The sequence below is a fragment of the Labrus bergylta genome, chromosome 18 (genome assembly GCF_963930695.1).
Source record: "Labrus bergylta chromosome 18, fLabBer1.1, whole genome shotgun sequence".
NCBI classification, from domain to species: Eukaryota; Metazoa; Chordata; class Actinopteri; order Labriformes; family Labridae; genus Labrus; species Labrus bergylta.
In genome coordinates, this window is record NC_089212.1 from 5,391,330 (window position 1) to 5,410,125 (window position 18,796).

General features: G+C 41.0%; 1 protein-coding gene across 2 annotated transcripts in view; it reads right to left on the bottom strand.

Moving 5' to 3' along the window:
- Nucleotides 1–18,796, bottom strand: part of LOC109994603 (peroxidasin) — a 62,505-nt gene that overhangs the window by 34,525 nt on the left and 9,184 nt on the right. The window contains exons 2-6 of one of the 2 annotated variants that reach the window (XM_020648020.3): nt 14,641–14,712; nt 12,110–12,181; nt 5,594–5,665; nt 2,959–3,030; nt 912–983 (exon numbers count right to left, since the gene is read on the bottom strand). In XM_020648020.3, the coding sequence (XP_020503676.2) occupies nt 912–983; nt 2,959–3,030; nt 5,594–5,665; nt 12,110–12,181; nt 14,641–14,712 (360 nt within the window). The remainder of the gene's footprint in view (nt 1–911; nt 984–2,958; nt 3,031–5,593; nt 5,666–12,109; nt 12,182–14,640; nt 14,713–18,796) is intronic. The other variant, XM_065966291.1, reaches the window with a different exon arrangement.

Here is an 18,796-nt window from a genome sequence, read left to right on the forward strand (position 1 = left end):
TGAGGGTCTGAGAGTCGAAGCTTTGTTACTGTCTTTGCTTGACAATATCCTGATTTTGAGCTTGGTTTTCATGTTATTCTGGACATGATATTCACATTCATGACCTTGACAGTATCAACGTTTCTGGTCATCTGTGTGCAGTTTGTCTTGATATTTCACCATCTTACTCACAATACTTTGAACTAATGAGGTAGGCTCACTGAACCGGATGAGAGGTTTACATGCTACTGAATCCTGCTTTCTGGAGGAATAATCCAGACAGCATTCATTTGTGTCAAAACCAGGATAAGGACTGATGAGCCATGTAAAGTATGTTTTTGTGCAATAAATTGACGGGGAAATTTCACACAGCAGATTGTAACCGGATATATAGAGCAAATGGTGATGTAGTCCACATTAGTTGTTCTTTCTGCCGTTTTTCTGGACTGGATTCAACAAATACAGAAAGATCATTAATTTTGTAGATAACAGAGGAGAAGAACAATGAGTTTCAGCCAAACTGCTGATTGCTATTCTTCATGTGTTGGCTGGAGGACTCTGGAGGTACAAGCTGTATTAGAGATAGTTGGCCTCGTGTTGTGAGTCTCTTATTTCAGGGGAAAATGAACCCTCTTTGAGCAAGATGACCGTAAAGAGTCACCATTGTCTTTGGTCATAATAAGCTTTCTTATACAGTCTCCACTGCAACTGACTCAACGAGCGGACGACTAAACTATGCAAAGGTCTAGGCCCTGTGATGGAAACCATTCTGCAGTCGCGAAGCCGTGAGAACAGTGCAGTGCGGTTACATGGCGTTTAACTGACAAACAGGCCTGACTTAATGCCGGGTCACATGGGAGTAAACTACACTTATTGATAGAGACAAGCACTCGCAGATGTTTCAGGGATTGTTACACATTTGTTCCACTCACAGTCGTTTCATGGCCTGAAGATGAGAGAAGGTTCCCGGGACGAGCTGGGTGATTCTGTTGTTGTGCAAAAACCTGAACGAGAGAGAGAGAACCACTGTGAGATTCATCATCAATGTGAAAGACTGTGAAGCTAGAACAATGACAGCGAGGCTTCATGCATTTAGAGGCCAGTAATGTCAACTCGGTGAGGAACAAGATGAACTGTTACATTTGAACAAATAAGCTGTTTCTTAACATTTTGTGAAGCAAACTGATGATGTCTATAACACTGACAGCTCTGCAATAGAGTATTTTCAAACGCCAATGTCTCTTGAACCTGTAGAATCAAAGCTAAGTAGTGAGGGAAATGAATTAAGCTACAAATGGATATAAAGTGTTGATATTGATTAAAAAAAAGCCTCTTCCATGATATTTTCATCAAGTTCTGCACAGAAAAAAAAATAAATTCCAATAAACATTTTGATCCTGAATTATTCCGAAACATAGACGTGAACAAATATTTCTAAACACTGCATACATTGTTTGAAATGTAAACCTTTTTTTAAGTTCACGACAATGCAGATTTCTTTGTAGTTTCTTCAAATACAGTGCCTATCATACTTTTGTATTTTTGCTTATTGTAAACTAATCTGTTGGTTTTACTGTAAATGCTTTGTATCATTGTATTCTCCATGTAATGCAATCCAATGCTCCTGCTTTTACAGTCCTAATGCTTTTGATTAGATTAGCAAACTGTCATCTATTTCACCATAAACAAAAACAAACAAATCAACACATGTACCTGTTACTGTATGGACTCCAAACCAATACTTTGTTAACACATAATAATCATTGATGCAGATAAATGGCTGTATTTATATAGCAGTGACACAAACAGCTTTAAACATATTAAGCCACTAATTTAAGAGAGAACATTCACACTGATGGCAGCTTGCTTCATGGCTCCCACATTAGGATCAACTAAGGGTTCTGTGTCATCCCGAGGAGACTTTAACATTTGATCAGGACTCAGGAGGTGGAAATCAAACCACCAACCCTGCCTTACGTCGGGAACCTGTTGTTGCTCTTTGAGCCACAGCACACCTACCGGTAGTTCTTCACTCTGTATCTTTACCTTTAGCCCACAGAAATCCTCTCTCTGTGTCAAAGGGACTCTGCTTTGACTGTGATCAAGGAGATTTTCCCCAACAACACACTCTGAGTCTGCACCTAAGAATTCCCCCAACCCTCCCTTCCCATTTCCCCTCTTTTCTGCAGGTGTCCCTCTCCCTCTCTCTCTCTCTCTCTCTAGGCTGGGAGGTATGGATATGCTGGGGAGCAACTGGCCCATAAACAGGGACAATGAAACAGGAATGTAAGAGGACTTTTCTTCAGACATCTGGTGGAGGGTTTAAGAAGCCGAGGCAGCGGTACATCTGCACGCTGTCAGGAGTTCAGGTTCACATCCAAAGTTTTCACATCATCCCCAGTGTTCACAGGCAGCGCTAACGAGACTGACAGTTGTAATCTCACAACAGGTCCCCATGTTACTTTGACTGAACTAACCAAAGATCATAATTTACCCCAATACAACCCTAACCCCATAACATGTGTGTGTTACATAACTGAACTCAACCTGTGTGTTCCAACAAATAAACCACAGAGTTAATAAACACTAACATCATTGCACAGCTCCTCCGACAGGACAAACTATCGGCCTCTTCGGCCTCCACTTTACAGTATTATTGTCTGAAGCAACATCAAACTGATCTCTGCACTAAACAGACACAAAGAGGCTTATTAGGACTCACTTCACTGTGGACATACTTTATATAACTCATGTTCTGTCATCCTAATCTCAGGCCAAGCGAAGTCTCGATCAGCTCAAGTTGACACTAAATTCCTCTCTAAGTAGTTCATGCTAGTTTTTCTGGGTTCTGGTTTCGATCAAAAGTCTCGCTGATGAAAAAAAACAGAATATTGTAAAATGATTTTTTCCACCTTTTTTGTAAACATGAGTGCATTTAAAAAAGAATCTTGGGACAAATAATGAACACGAAAAACTTACAGTCGTTCCAGCTTTGGTAGTTGAGTAAATGATTCGGGCTCCAAAGATTCAATGTTGTTGAAGTGAAGGTACCTGGGAAAAAAAAACATAGTGTACAATAAAAGACAAATACAACATAGACTAACACTGTCCTAGAGGAAGTGTCCCCCAGTTATCTCTGTTCACCTGTCCACCCCCTGCACTTCCCTTTACTGAAATAACAGCTAAAGAAAAGAGTCATATCGAGCTTTAGATGAATGCATACAGACTGAGGGGATCTGCATTTCCAGGCATTCATCTGAGACAGCTGACATACAGTACAGGCTCAGGATTTACATTAACATGCCCAGAGGTGAAAAACTTCTACAAAAATATACACATGGCATGCAATCACAATTTATGCTCCCAGAAGCCTTTGAGCTGTGAAAGCATAAATCACATCTTATATGCTAATAGATCAAAATGTAAAGGAAAAGACATCCAACTGATGGCTTCATGCTACGGTTAGGGGTGCTGGGTATGTACTGGTGTAGACATGGAAAGCAACAGGCAAAGCGACTGCAACAGCAAAACAAACAGAGAAAGCAGCATACTGAATATATGTCTTCTACACAAGAAACGCCATCTTTGCCTCGGATGTTAGTACACCTCAGCTTTTAATTCTCAGCCGTATTTTACAAGCTGTACTCGAGATCCAGCGTTATGTCTTTGGGTGTTGTCTAAACTATGTGTTGAACAGGAGCCAGAATAGAAAAAGCAGGCTGTGGTCCAGAGAGCAGACGGCAGAAATGTCTAATGAAGCCAGCTGTAAATTAGTTCTCTGGCCACTTATTCCCTCTGCTAGAAAAGAAACAGCGTCCCCTCATCACTTTTTTTTTTTTGTGCTCTTCCAGAAATGTTTGTGATCCGTTGTAGCTGTTACAAGTTACGCTGGCAACAGGGGGGAATTAAATCAAACAGTCGTGGTTGCTCTGAACTGTGGAAAGAGCACTGAAGACTCTACTTTGCATTGAAGTTTGTGTTCTATTTTTTTTTATTTAAAGTAGAGCTGGGTGAGGAATGAGTTGTCATAATGGATAATCATTGATGGTTTAGGACCGGGAAATTGATAATTGCCTGAAATGCCAATTTAGTGTGCTGATATAATGGAAAAAAAAAACTGTCTTCTGTAATTTGGAGGTGGGTCAGTTTTGCAGCATCTAGCCTTCAGACAAACTTCTGAACTGGACAATAATTTCCCAAAGTCTGTGGCAACATAACGAGGAAGGACAGTGAGTAATTGATTCCAGCACAAAGCGTCACAGGGAGAAGTGTGGGAGAGGTGTGTGGCCCTGGGAGTTACACAAGACAACATTGGATTGAAAATAAAAACCCTACAAGTGAAATATTGATTCAAATAGATTGTTAAAAGTAAAGTAGATCCAAATTTGGGGTGACAAAATATGTCATTTTCTTCCAAAGCCATATTACTCAAACCTAATGTGAGGCTGTGACCCTGTTTTAACCTCTATAGTCTCTGCAAGCAGATAAACCATCAACAGATAAATGGTGGTTGGTGGGTTATATAGAAACCTAAAAGTGAAGTCAATGTTTGTGGCTTCAAGCTTTGGCATCTGTTGTTCAGTTGGGGTGTAGAGGAACTATTACAGCGTACGCAGTCTGGCACAGAACTTGTCACCCACATAAAAAAAAAGCTTTCATTATTGTAGCAAAATTCAAAACAGCTGCCAGGCACGCCGCCCGATGTTGGAATTGGTTTCACTTGGTGAATTAGACATTTGTTCTGTGTTAATGCGACCACAGAGAGGTATAGCATGGCCTCCTCCATGAGAATAGAAAGAATACTTTTGTAAAGAAAGGAGCAGATTAGCCGCCATATTGTTTTTCATCACATCACGATTCTATTTCTATTACTGACACATTTCATATTTAAAACAACAGATACCATTTTCTGATGAGGTTTCCCTCTCATGCATGCAAACAGAGACCATCAGTGTCAAAGATTTACACATTTTATCACATAGACTAAACATGTAAAATTCACCCAAAAATATCACACAATTAAACACTTAAAGCAGATCAGAGGAAATCACAGCAGACGAAAAAGGTTTCTGCAGCAGCTGGACGGACACAATGCAAATCAAAGCTTTGGTCTGAAGCAGAAGCTTTGACTGCTAGCACAACACTGCTACCACTATTAGCAACTCAATGCTAAATAACATGCTGGAAAGCTTCACATGGGGATGCCGCATATCTGTTGTCATGACAACAACACATGCGACTCATGCAGGCATACAAGGGCGGGTGCACACACGGCATGCATGGTGGTGGAGAAAAAGGGGTGTGTGTCACTGTAATGGAAACTAGCAGATCATAGCGATCATGATACCTGCATAAAGCAGAGTCATGTCACAAAGCTTATCAAACAGCTCAAAACTGTGACATGTCCGGCCTGCTCCATTAATAACTTAGCTTACAAATCATGTATGATCATGCAGACATTTCCATGTGTCATGTATTGTTTATATCAATCTGTCGGGGAGGGGGTGGGTGGTGTAGGGGGTAAAGGCATTTTACAAACGGAGAGACAGCACGGGGGAGGAGGAGCAGCAGGGCGAGCAGAAGGAAGAGGTGGACGAGGAAATTGGTCACTTACAGTTGCTCAAGAGAGACAAGCCCCTTAAATGCTTGTCTGTCAATTGATTGGATTTCATTCTTGTACAAATAGCTGAAAGGAGAGATAATCAGTAACATTAGTAACACACACACACACACACACACACACACACACACACACACACACACACGCACACGCACACACAGGATCATTCATCTGAATTCTGCCTGCTTGTTATGAGAGAAATGTGGAAAGGATCTGATCAAACAACAACATTTAGTTCACTGATTTTTAAACCATATGTTTATTCCAGTACTAACTGTATGGTATGTTAACTATGTTGTATGTTCACTACAACAACATAATCAATCTATCTATCCATCTATGGTAGAAGTGTTTTGACTTTATCAATAATCCTGTACTCATTGTAAATGTTTTCCTGCGTTGTTATGTATGTGTTTTGTCTTGCAACAAAATAAAACTGAAGCATATCTTAAACTCAGCTTCGATATCAGTAACTGTGATTATATAGGACAGAAAAGTGGATACATTGCACAATTAAACTTCATATATCACTAATTGGTTCAAATGTTTAAAAGCAGTCATCAAACTGATTGAAATGGATGCAAAATAATCATTGGGGGGAAATGCATCCAAACAGTACAACCAATCAAAAATGTGTTAATGTAAGAAACTCAGTAATAGAGCCCGACCGATTAATTGGCTAGCCGATAATATCGGCCAGTGACTATCAGCAGATATATCGGTATCTGATATTTTTCCCCTCACCAATATCGGTATTGGCCCCAAAACTCCCATATCGGTCGGACCCTACTCAGTATAACGGAAAAATCACGGGAAACACATTGATAAGGGAGTAGGAGTCCTTTTGGGACCAGTAAACATTTCTACATTAATTATATTGAAAAAGACCGCACTGAGTGTTGGAATACTTCACAGATTGTTATATTTGGTGATTGTTCATGATAACAGTTAAACCTTTCCAGAGATAAAACATTACTTAAGAGAAGATGCAACAATAAGATGACAGCTCATGGTAGAGATCATAGTCAGCAATAATCAGTTATAATATTTGTATACTAGGTTCACATTTCAATATCAAAGACAGGATACACGCCTCATGACTTCCTTGAATGTCAAATCTTTTTTCCACATTGCCTCTTTATTCAGCGATGTCCATATTTGAACTTGAACGCCTGCTCAGAAACAACATTGTATCGGAGCACTCTGACATGAGCATGTTTTCCGTTCTTCATACATGTTGAAAAAATGTGACAAACAGAGCCTACAGCTGTCCGTCCTTTCACTTCTCAGCATCACACATATGATGAGACATGATGAGAGATACAGATCTTTCTCCCAAAGGCACAAGTGAGACTATCTATGGAAAAACAAACATCCTCCCTCTCTCATTGCATGCCTTTCTCAGTGATGTAACACGTCTGTGTCAATGCGATCAGGTTTCCTTCCATGGAAGATGAAAGGTTCATACAGTAACAAGTTTTATCTTGCATAATATGGTCAAGGATAAAGACAAATAAAGCTGAAAGCCACAACTTAAGTGAGATTCCAAGAGGAATGACGATGCCCTCAAACATTTTCCAGATGATTTTCTATGAGCAAACAACAACACAAACTCAGATTTGCATGCAGAGAAATTCTGTAAATGTAATAAAATCACTGTGCATAATCTGTTTACATCAGAGAAAAGGGACTTAACAGACGAGCTGTCTTAATCTCTTGTAAACGTCTAACTGACTTAAAGAACCCCCTGATCACTTTGCTATTTAAAGTTAAACAAACGTGACTTTGCCTTGTGAGGTTTGCACGAGAAACGGGATTTGGAAGTAGTGGGCTCAAATCTCCAGGGGCCTCACATCAATGAACAGATCTCCTTCAGTGCTAATTCTAAAAGCCTTCAACAGCCTGCGTTTGAGCAGAGACCGACTTGTTGAAACTGAATATTCAAAGTCTCTTCATTTCAAAAAACGTCTTTATTACATGTTTGACTCAGAACCAGGGAGGACCTTCCCTTTAGTGCACATGAACATCTCATTAAAAAATCTAAATAAATAAACAATACATTCACTCTAAAGCCCCGTTTCCACCAAGCGGTCTGGTTCAGATCGGTTCAGTACCCATGTATTGGCGTTTCCATTGTCAAAAGTTGGGAATGGTACCAAAATAAGGGATCTGTAGCGTCCTACTTTTTTGGTACCCTTCTGTTGGGCTGCCAAGGTTACCGATCTGACCCTAAAGAGTCCCAGTTTACTGTATCCCATTCTTCTTCTTCTTTTAACTTAATTGCGGGCTACAATGTTTTAGGCTGCTATGATACCACACTATTACATAGCTGACGCGGCTATCTCCGCATACCAAATAAGGGTACGGTTGGTGGTGGAAACACAAGCAAGATCAGGGTTAACTGTACCAAACTGTACTGAACCAAACCGGACTGCTTGGTGGAAACGGGGCTTTACAGGTACTGGTAAATATTTTATAGGTGACATCAGGTATATTTAGATAGGGGCCCTATATAATGTAATTTTCCCGGTAGATGGCTTTGGCCAGCAGTCATGAAACAGGCTGTATTGGCTGCCATATTTGATATGATATATATGTTATAAGAGTTGTTCTTGAGACAGGGTTAGGGTGTTATAACACGGTTGGCTGCAGTTATCTCTTTAAGCCACCAGACTCCATAAAAATACTAATTTTACCTTGCAGTTAACAGGAGTCGCTCAGTTTCTGCCGACTAGATCTGGGTCTTTTAGTTTGTTTGTGTTGTTTGAAATGATTGTTGTGTGACACACAACAACACAAAACAGTTCTCTGTTTATTGAGTGTTATGACTTTGTGGATCGTGTATTATAGGTGGATTCTGGTTCAAATAACAACTTTGTAGTCATCTTTTCCATTTTGTGTCAAGCACTTAGAATAACAATATGAACGTTTATGTAGCAAATAAGCCGTTCCAGTAGGCTAGTAAGCTTTGATCAGTAGCATTTTGCCCCCAGAGCAGCAATAACAGCCCATTTTGTGGCTGCTGGCTGAAGCATACTACTGGAGCATTTTTCCCAAACTTTGTACCAAATGATCATTTAAACTCCAAAAAAAAAAATATGGCACAGGATTCCCCTTCAATGTGCTTCCATGCAAACACAGAAAACCAATAAAGGGTCTGTGTTCCTATAATAAACACAATGACAGACAATTACTGAAGGATGTAAGGCCACTGAATAAAGGATCAAATAAACAGTGAGGGGTTCCCACAAAGAGGCGCGGTGACCTCTGTTTGACTTGTTTATGGAGGTGGCTAGGGGAGTAGAGGGGAGTAGGGGGGAGTGGTTGTATAGACAGCCGCCCGGCCATTAGGTTTGGAGGACATGAAAGATGACAGGGAGTGGACTTTGCTGGGATCCAAAGGAAGTGAAGAGGTGAGGTGAGGTGGGACATACGATCCAAGCCCCCCGGCTATAGAACAGATTCAATATGAAGACAGAGAGGTGGGAGGGAACCTCAGACTAATCACAAAGGATGTTCAAGTCTTTAAATCAACTCTGCTTTAAAGTGAAGGGGGCTCTGTAATTAGACAAAGTGTAACTAAATGGCTACAGGATGTAATAACAACATAAAGAGCTGAGGAACATCTTTGTGTTTGTGGGTCACTTATTGGACGAGAAGAGAGAAAAGCCTGCACATCCTCTCAACATATACTCCCCTCCTCCAGATTGTCTCAGCTGAGTGGATTGAACAAATGTGATCATTGGCCTGTCTCCAAACATTCAGTGGAGAAGACCCCAAGATGACCTGCCTTTTAACAGCCAAATCTCTGCACTTTTTATTTGGCAGCACAACAACATGGCAGGCTATAAACCTTCCAGTGTTTATAGTTAACAACGTCTGAGAGCTGAATTAACCGCGGTGTTCTCCCCTCTCTCTAAAATAAACAGGAACGTGATTAAAAGTGGCATAAACCCTGATTATATTTAAAAACCCAGTGTTTCACTCAGGAGGTGAGGAGGGGGCTGCAAGCTGAGCTGCAGCTCGCTCGTCTGTAGGTGGTCAGCTTGTGTTTGGGTAAGAATTCCCTCGCTATAAATATTTCACAAGGATTTTTTCCCCCAGAATTATCCACAGAGGTCTGCTCTCCTCACAAATAAACGGACCAGGTCTTTACATTTTTACAAACACACAACAGATACGTTTTATGTTTAAGTGCGTTTTGGCTTCAGGAGCTCCAGGTTGAGTAAATAATAATTTAAGCTCGGCTTGTTTCTGTGATAACTTGGGATCTACGACTTTGATAACATAAATTCTTCATTTAATGAAACCCTTTAGTTAACAATGATTAAAAAGAGATCTAAAAATTGACAATGACCTGAGAATAGATGTTTGGAGATGTTTAATGTCCACTGTGCAGCTAAAACTGCATGTTAGGATATGAAATCTAAAATCATTACAAGCAAGAAAAGTCAAAAGATGATCAACCATATTGACATACACTTTACTAACAATCATATAAGGATTGTTTTACGCCCTAGTTTCCACATACTCCGAACGCTGCGGTCCGTCAGCGGCACGCACAACGCCGTAATTCGCCGTCACTCTAGTCTATCATTGTGTTTCCACAGCGAGCATCTCTGGAGCGTTCCAGCAGCGCCACTACTCTCTACTCCGTGTCAAATAAGCTGTGAGTCTATTTTCAACGAAGTATGCTGCAGGCATGCGTCAAGCTGGAGAGAATATAACAACCCGAACAGGAAGTCAGACAAGGAAACACACCGGGCGTCCAGTCAATTTCAAAATAAAAGCACAATATACAGACTCAAGATAATATTTTTCATCGCTTTATCAACATTACGTCACAACAAATCAACCTCAGAAAGACAAAGCGACATGTTGTTTTGCACGTTTTTCTCAATTCCCGCGTGATCTGGTAGTTCTCCTGGGATGTGTGTACAGCTGCTCATGGCTGCGCTCACGTTCAGGAAACGGATCCAGTGGGGCCGCGGCGCTCACAGAGTATGTAGGGATTGGGGGGGTTATACTCCCACTCACTCAAAATAACTCAATGACTTAAGTTACCTGACTTAAAACACTCAGAGAGCAGTCATCTGGAAGTGTGTGAAATTGGGACAGATATATGTTACTGATAGATAAATAGATAAACATGCATCTTTAGTGTTAAAGGTCCCATATTGTGCTTTTTCTGGTTTTATATGCTCTTTAGTGTGTTTTCCAAGTGTCCTGCATGTTTAGGCACATCTATCTGCAAAAATACAAAGTCCGCGTAAACGCAGCTTCTCCTATGTCCTCCTGTTAGCTGTAGCATTAGCTTCATGTAACGCTCAGTTCTAGCCCCCCTCGAAAAAAATTTGCCAGTGTGACGTCTTGTCAGTGTGAGATCACTGATCTAAGTCCATTGGCTCGTTGTGGCAAGCCCTGCAGCTCATGTTGCACGCCCGTTAACTTCTGTAGCACGCCCACGATATGCCGTAGCCTGCGGTAGCACAGTAGTGCTAAGGTGCTAATGTTTATGCTCCCCTCGGAGCCAAAGTGGCTGCATTCCAAATATGGTAAAAGGAGCGGGACATTTCCGAGAACCGTGCTGAGCGACTGACCAATTACGGCAGAGCCGACAGGCCGACCAATCAGATCAGACTTGGCACACGTCGGGACTCTGAACGTGGGCACTTCAGAGCCTTAGAGAGAGAGAGTCAGAAGAGAGCCGGTGCATGGAGCGGCAGTTCATGAAAACAGACACTTTTTTATAACTTTAGCTATTGTGAACATACTTTAGTAGGTACATAGATTAAATATACGAACCCCAAAAAGGGCATTATATGGGCTCTTGAACCAAAGAGCCAAATCTGATCTGATCTCTGGTACAGCTCTTAACAAGGTTACTTCTGTCCCAGACACACAAGCCCCTTATCAGTGTGAGCAATCAGGAAGACCTATACAGGACACTCGCTTTGCTTTATCAGGTACACCACAAAACATGATGTCACTTGTACAAAAACAAATCTACAAACACAAAAAAATCACTTAAAGCAACGTTAAAATGCTCCTTCGGTCCTCTGAAGTCTGAGAAGGTAAGTATATGACTCATACTGTAAGAACAGGCAGTGTTTCCTGGGACAATAATGTAAGTGACTAACAAAGCAAACTACCAATCCCACAGAAACCTCCAGGCTTCACACGCTTTGAAATAATCTGTCCTCTACTCTGCCTGCAGGTCAAGACTTCCAGACACGTAAGTACAGAGGATCAGACACACAGAGACTTTTCATTGATGCTTTTTGCTGACTCGACAGTCTACAAACATCAGCTGTTTTCCACTTTAACACTCCATACACTTTGTTTTTTTTTTTCTTCTGTGTATGACATGTTACACCACGCTTCTTCTATTGACTGAACAAAGGGTGAATTCCTTTAACGATGGCTTTTTGCCTACAAAGATAAGTTGTTTGAAGATTTACGGCTTAACCTGAAAGACAAAACAAATTGTACATGAGTAAAGTAACTTACAGATATTTGAGGTTTTCCAGGTCTTCAAAAGCCCCCCTGGGGATCCTTCGTATATGATTGTTGTTAAGGAGTCTGTTGAGGGAGAAAACAGATGTTATGCTTTTATTATAAGATGGGCAGTATGTTGCTTCTTGGCTAATTGGAGTGTTAAATGTCAATATGAAAAATGACGCAGCATAATCGAATTCACAGTCATTCCATGCTCTGGATCCCTAGCTTCCCTCCAAAAAAAAGAAAGGGGAATAATAAAGTCAAACTTTGGAACTTAATTTTCACTTATTTTTAAGGCCAGATTAATAATAAATGACCAAAAGTTTTGCAGTTGTTTCAGTCGTTTCAGCAGGTAGCCAGAAACTGGATGAAATGGCTAAAACATCATCCCTGTTTGAAAAAAAAAAAAAAACTCAGGTCCAAATTCAACTTGTGTGCATTTTGTTCTTTTTACTGTCAGACTCAGCTTGTTATTCAAAGTATCTGACAACAGTACAGAGAAAATACAGACGGAGATAGATCCTTTTTTAGTTCCAGAAATGGACTTCACATTGTTCTCTTCAAGGCCATCAGACAAAACAGTCATTTATATCCAGAACATGGTGCTGGTCTACCTCTGCCTTGATCAGTTAGTTTCTTTGTATTTATGCATGTTTTGGTGTTTTAAATAGTACATTTAGATCCTTTTTTAGGTGCTCTTTTTTGCATAAAAACTACACAACCAAGGTAGCTATAGAACAGGCAATTCTGTATTCTGCAATGTAGAATAACTTTACTGTCAGTCAATCAATCTTTGCACCAATTAATACCAAATACTATCTCTAGACACTTTACAAAAAGAGCAGGTGTAGACTGTACTATTTGTTTTATTAACGGAGTCTGATGGCTAATAGAGAGATATGAAACAACTGTTTCTGGTTTCTAAGAAAGATCTTTCCCTAACAACAAAGCTGGTCTTAAACACTTTGAATAAACTGGATCACTTTGAAAACACAGAGGCTTAGAACTGAATGGGGAAAGGCTGCTTTTACTGTTGCTGCACCCATTCTATAGAACGACCTTCAGAGGATAGCTAAGTTGCCCTCTTATGTTTCACACGCTGTTTTTAAAGATCTAGTATCCGAACTACCTCAGGAATGAAATTGCAACTGTTTCACAATGTGAAATCATTTAAATGGACATGGTTTACATGTATGAATATGTGTTTCAGTGGCTATGTCATTATTGTTAACTGTTTATATGTTTATAATTGTGCTGTTTATATTTTTGTATTGCTGCAGGGCACCCCTGGAAAAGAGACCTCGGTCTCAGTGGGTGCTCCCTGCTAAAATAAAGGATAAATAAACCAGCATATTTTTTGTGGACATACTTTGGTTTAATTTGCCTCCAAGTATTAGTTGTAGCCACTATTTCCATTATAAGGCAATGCATGCTGACATTATCCTGTAAGATCACAGACAGTTTCACTTTGTAAGCCAGACTCAAAAGGTTAGATTTTAACTGTATGGAGAGCAAAGGATCATTCTTTAGGTCACTAAAGGCTCTCTTTCCATCTACGAACATTGCAGACATATTTCTGTCTGTGCTTCCATAGAGAGGACATGTTGCTGTAGTTGAAAGACTCGTACACTTTAGGTTGTATTATTGTTCAGTCTGTGGATCTGCAGCTTGAAACCATGACGAGCTGTTCAGGATGTAAAGCTCTCGACGATCCACATCGCTGGCCGGCCGGGCTTTTCTCTTGCCTTAAGGGTCTCTTCTTCACTTTGAAAATAAATCCACTATGTCCCCGGCATGCATATTTTCTCATGATTATTAACTGTCATGGATATTTAAGTGGATCTGCACAGCTATACTGGAGTGAAGTGCTTTTATTCTCCCTCATCCCACAGTAGGCATTGGATGGGAAAGCATCTCAATAATGTTTGCAAATATCTGACCGTGGTGAGGTGTGTTGGATTTATTCAAGCAGCCGGTTGGACGCTCTAAAATGTGGCCTGTCGAGATAAGGATAAGGTCTACACAAACTGAAGCAAACCTACTCCAAATTAAAAGAAGGTTGCCAAACTAATTTGTTGCCAATGAAAAATAGTAACAACAACCCAAAAAAAAAAAAAAAAACTTGGAGCGGTCAGCTTTTATTAGTTTTGCTATGAAGGACTGTCTCGCAGACTGGACATATGATAAATAGCCCTCTGGGTGGAAGTGGAAAAAGAAATTCCTCCAAGATTACGAGCTGACCTACATGTGTGAAACCACAGCAGAACACAGCAAGAATGTGTGTGTGTGTGTGTGTGTGTGTGTGTGTGTGTGTGTGTGTTATACAAACAGGACTTTGTATAGAAGTAACAATTATTTAGCAGGGAGCTGTTACAAGGAAGTGGAATTGATTCATTTTCAGTCCTGTCTCAGTGGATTTTCTTAAGATTACTTTATGATTTGTGATTTGTATTATTTTCATACTGAAGGAGGTAATACGATGCGTCTTTAAAAAGGTCATACTATATGGAGATTTGCAGCGGTGAAGGAAACAGACTTACAGTGTGTTGAGGTTCTTTAATCGTTTGAAGGAACCCGGTTGTAAATCCTTGATTTTGTTGAACCTCAGATCTCTGTAAAACAGGAGGAAAAAAAACGCATAAATACATAAATCCAACAGTTATTCTTGGCTTCACAGTTAAACAGGAATGAAGCGCGGTCCTTAGCCGGGCCTGAGGGTAATAATCCTGAAGCGTAATTGGACACATTACTCATCTCACTGGAATGCCCCTGTCAAGCTTTAATCATGAGGGCAGATTTATATAACATTTGCCCCAAAGATAACAGTCACAGAGGATAATGGCAGCAGTCAGCAGGTTTCACTATCTCTCTGCTTCAACGTCTTCATTTAAAGAGGCGGTGTTATCATAACAATGTAGTCTGAAGTGACACTAATCACTCTCTGTCTTAGAGAAAATCACCATCCATGCCATAAAGGTGAGAGGCTGCAGACCCTCCTAATGCATTCAGCTCTGAGAGGCTGAACTCACTGTTAACCCCCGGGTGGCATTACCAGCTACATAATGACACGTAATGAGAACATTTCTTCTAAACACAGATATTGTGTTTTTGAAACTTAGGATCAAAGCCATGTGACCTTCAGCTAAACCATTTTGCTAAATGTATTTTTGTAAGATAAATTCAGTAAGTGGAACCAGCCGTGCATATGAGAAGAATTTATTCAAAGCTAAAGGGGATGCCCCCTACAAGACCCCAAGTTGACTTTTTCCAGTTGAATCATAGTACTTAAGTTTTTGAGTTTTTGTACTTGGCACACAGAGCAACACGGGAGCAGGCTGTGAATTTAAACATTTATTTATTCTTACTGTTCATTCCATACACAATTGGCTAGAAGAGGAAACCAGGGGGCTCTGGTGGAGCATCGGTAAGTGCGCGCACCCCAGGTTCGAATCCCACCTGTGGCTCCCTTCCCGCATGTCGTTCCCCACTCTCTCTTTCTCCCTGATTTCCAACTCTATCCACTGTCCTATCTCTCTATTGAAGGCACAAAAAGCCCCAAAATAAATCTTTAAAAAATAAAGAGTAAGAAACCAGAGAGAGAGAGAGAGAGAGAGAGAGAGAAAGGGGGAGAGAGAGAGAGAGAGAGAGAGAGAGAGAGAGAAAGGGGGAGAGAGAGAGAGAGAGAGAGAGAGAGAGAGAGAGAGAGAGAGAGAAAGGGGGAGAGAGAGAGCGAGAGACAGAGAGAGAGAGAGAGAGAGGGGGGGAGAGAGAGAGTAGGGAATGAAATTAGGGAAGGGGTCAAAGGTCAGTTGTGAACCCAGGTGGACAGCTTGGAGGACTATAGCCTCCTACATGGGGCGCGACCTAACGCCCCGAGCCATCAGCCCCCAGCCAACCCCCCCCATTTACAGCATCTCAAAATACGTCTGGGTGTTTATCGGTCAGGAGCCTCAAAGATCTTCTCCACTACACAACAAATGGACTCATAGACACCAGGTTCTTCTTTTCAGCACACACAGGAAGTCATGGAACAGACACTCACTTATTTCTGGGTGCACTTTTGGTAACTTTTCCTGCGCTGTTCATTGCCACCAAGACAAAGGATGTGCACAGGTCTCCCCCTCTCAGAAACAGACTGATGAAAGTGTGATGAAACTGCCAGCACGATAGGACTATATGACTAAAATCTGGTAGAATAATAAAGGTGAAATCTACAGTGACTATAGGTATCATGCTGGAAATGATTATATGTCCAGTTGACAGCCAGGGCTTTTGAAAATCTGTTAATACAGGTAATCCTGTATTCATAAATGTAGAAGTACATGTTTAAACTAACTGAAATTCCATCTTGATAGTAAACGTTTAAATCTGATGCCACTGGAAAAATTATAAATCTGGTAAACCCCAATGTCAGTGTGTCAGTCCCCTCAGTGTCTCTACACTTGTTCACATACTTTTCCCAATTAATAGACTGTGGGGTTTTAACCCAAAACAGACAGTTCTGCATTATGTAACCTTGCATGGCATCCTGAGACAAAAGCACATTGAAGAAACATTCAGCCAAAAGAGAAGAAGAGAAGACTTGGGTGGAACCATGAAGCAGATTTATCACTGACTGCACTGAGGAGAGGGAGAAACACATCAACCCCTCTCCTTAAGAAGACTCCACTCCCACAGTAACAACCTGGACCGTCTTACCAACATTCTTGTTAGCAGATGACCTTACAAAGTAAATACTGTGAGACTGGGTCACACAGTCACAGCGTACTGTCAATATGCCAACGTAATGAGACGCTTCAGATCCTTCTTCAGTTTGGAGAAATAAAAAAAACAGCTTTACCTTTACTCTTTTTTCTGTTTAAAGATGTCTGAAACCACCTTTCATGATACACATGCCAACAAGCACATAGATTGAATTCAAGAGCAGATCTAATCATTAGCTAAGCCTTCGTCTCGTTTTATATTTCTTTAAACGCATCAAGCAAAAGCCATACATTCCCAAGTATTTCTGCTCCATGGAAATGTAGGCCAGATAACAGAACTGATTTCATAGGCACTGAAATGTTTACGGGTCACTGGCTCTGTAAAAAGCCCTCACATATGGATCCAATCAGAGCAAGTCCAGCTTTTTCATATGCTCACTTCCTTTCATATAGGCTGTGAGGCTGGTGCAAGAATTCACTCGGAGAGCTTTTATGTAACTGACATGCTTCATGTGGAACGTCCTTCAGCTGCAGTGATACTGTTGTTTCTGGCAACGCCTTCAGCGTGTGAGAAACTTCATTAAGTTCTTACTGTCGCGATAAAAAGTGGAGCGTCACACGTCTCCACTTTCTATCAACAGAGCTTCACAACTCTGAAACTCTTAACACCTCAAAATGTTGAAAGACGAGTACTTAGCGTCCACAGCTTTGACGCATTTAGAGCTTCAGAAAAGAGAGGTGTACACAGCACCCTTTAAAAACACACTTCTCTCTGCGACTCTGCTCAGGGTGCAGAGTGGACTGCCCTGACATGCTGAGGCGGGGGCTGTCCTGCGTTACTGCCTGCAGCACTGGAGGATGAAGGTGAGGAGGAGGAGGGGGACCGCATGTCACATGGCCTGTACGTGCTGGTTCAGGCAGCAGCCTTCTCAGGTGCAGACATGAAAGCAATGATTGGGATTTCTGTAAGTCTATAAAGTGAAAGAAGTGTGAGAAAGTTTGACCTCTATATCCTTCTTATAATGAACGACACAGCAGCAAGGAGAGCTCTGCCTGTATATAAGACGCAGTCTGGTTTTTGAAGATCTCTCAGAGAGAAAAAACAAGTTTCAACAGTATTCCTGCATGACGATTTCTACAACGTGCAGTTACTGTACAGCTGTGTCGCACTTTTAGTTCTGTTTGTTTTCACTTTCAGGAGTTTTGTCCAAATCCAATATAAAGACAGGGTGCAGGAGACAGACTCTTGTTAAACAGCGTTTCCATGTCATACAAACTCTCTGCACAGATATGTGACTGTGACTGCACTCACTAAAGAGTCCTGATTATAAGTGTGCTAACCTTAACGCTGCGTTGGCTCACTGTGTGTATCTGAGATGATTTGGTTTTAGAGCGAGGGCTTGATAAGGTCAAGCAGTACGTTGTAAGGAGGGACTCAGTTGACCACAGTGTCCTGAAGTGTTGGAGCTGACGATGACATCATCACTGATGTATCCTGCGAGCCCTCTCAGGCTTTCAGTGAGTGAAACTGAAAGTTGCAGCAGTGACAGTACAGTGTTTTGGTCCAAGTGATGGTTTTGTCTGTAGATCTGTTAGTAATGAAGTGTGTGTGTGTACACGTGCCAAAACCGGACTCTGGACAGCCACATTAAACCAGAAACCAAAACCCATCCAAACAATGAACCCTTCATCTCCAGCACAGAGCTGTGAGGCTATAGCCCTTATCAGATTTTTTTTTAAAGTGCCGTAACTAAAAAAACACAGGTTTACAAAGTGCTTTGACAAACAGCAAGAACAAAGCAAACTAAACCAAACACAGAAGAACATAAACAACAGTAAGAATATAACAGATGCAAAATACTAAGAATAATTAAATACAATTCAACAGAAAAGAACCCAAAGTGCACAATACACAACCAGACATATATAGCAGTAAAAGAAATAAAAACAAGTGGTTAAAGGATCAAAAAACTCATTTTTCACCAAGGGTTTT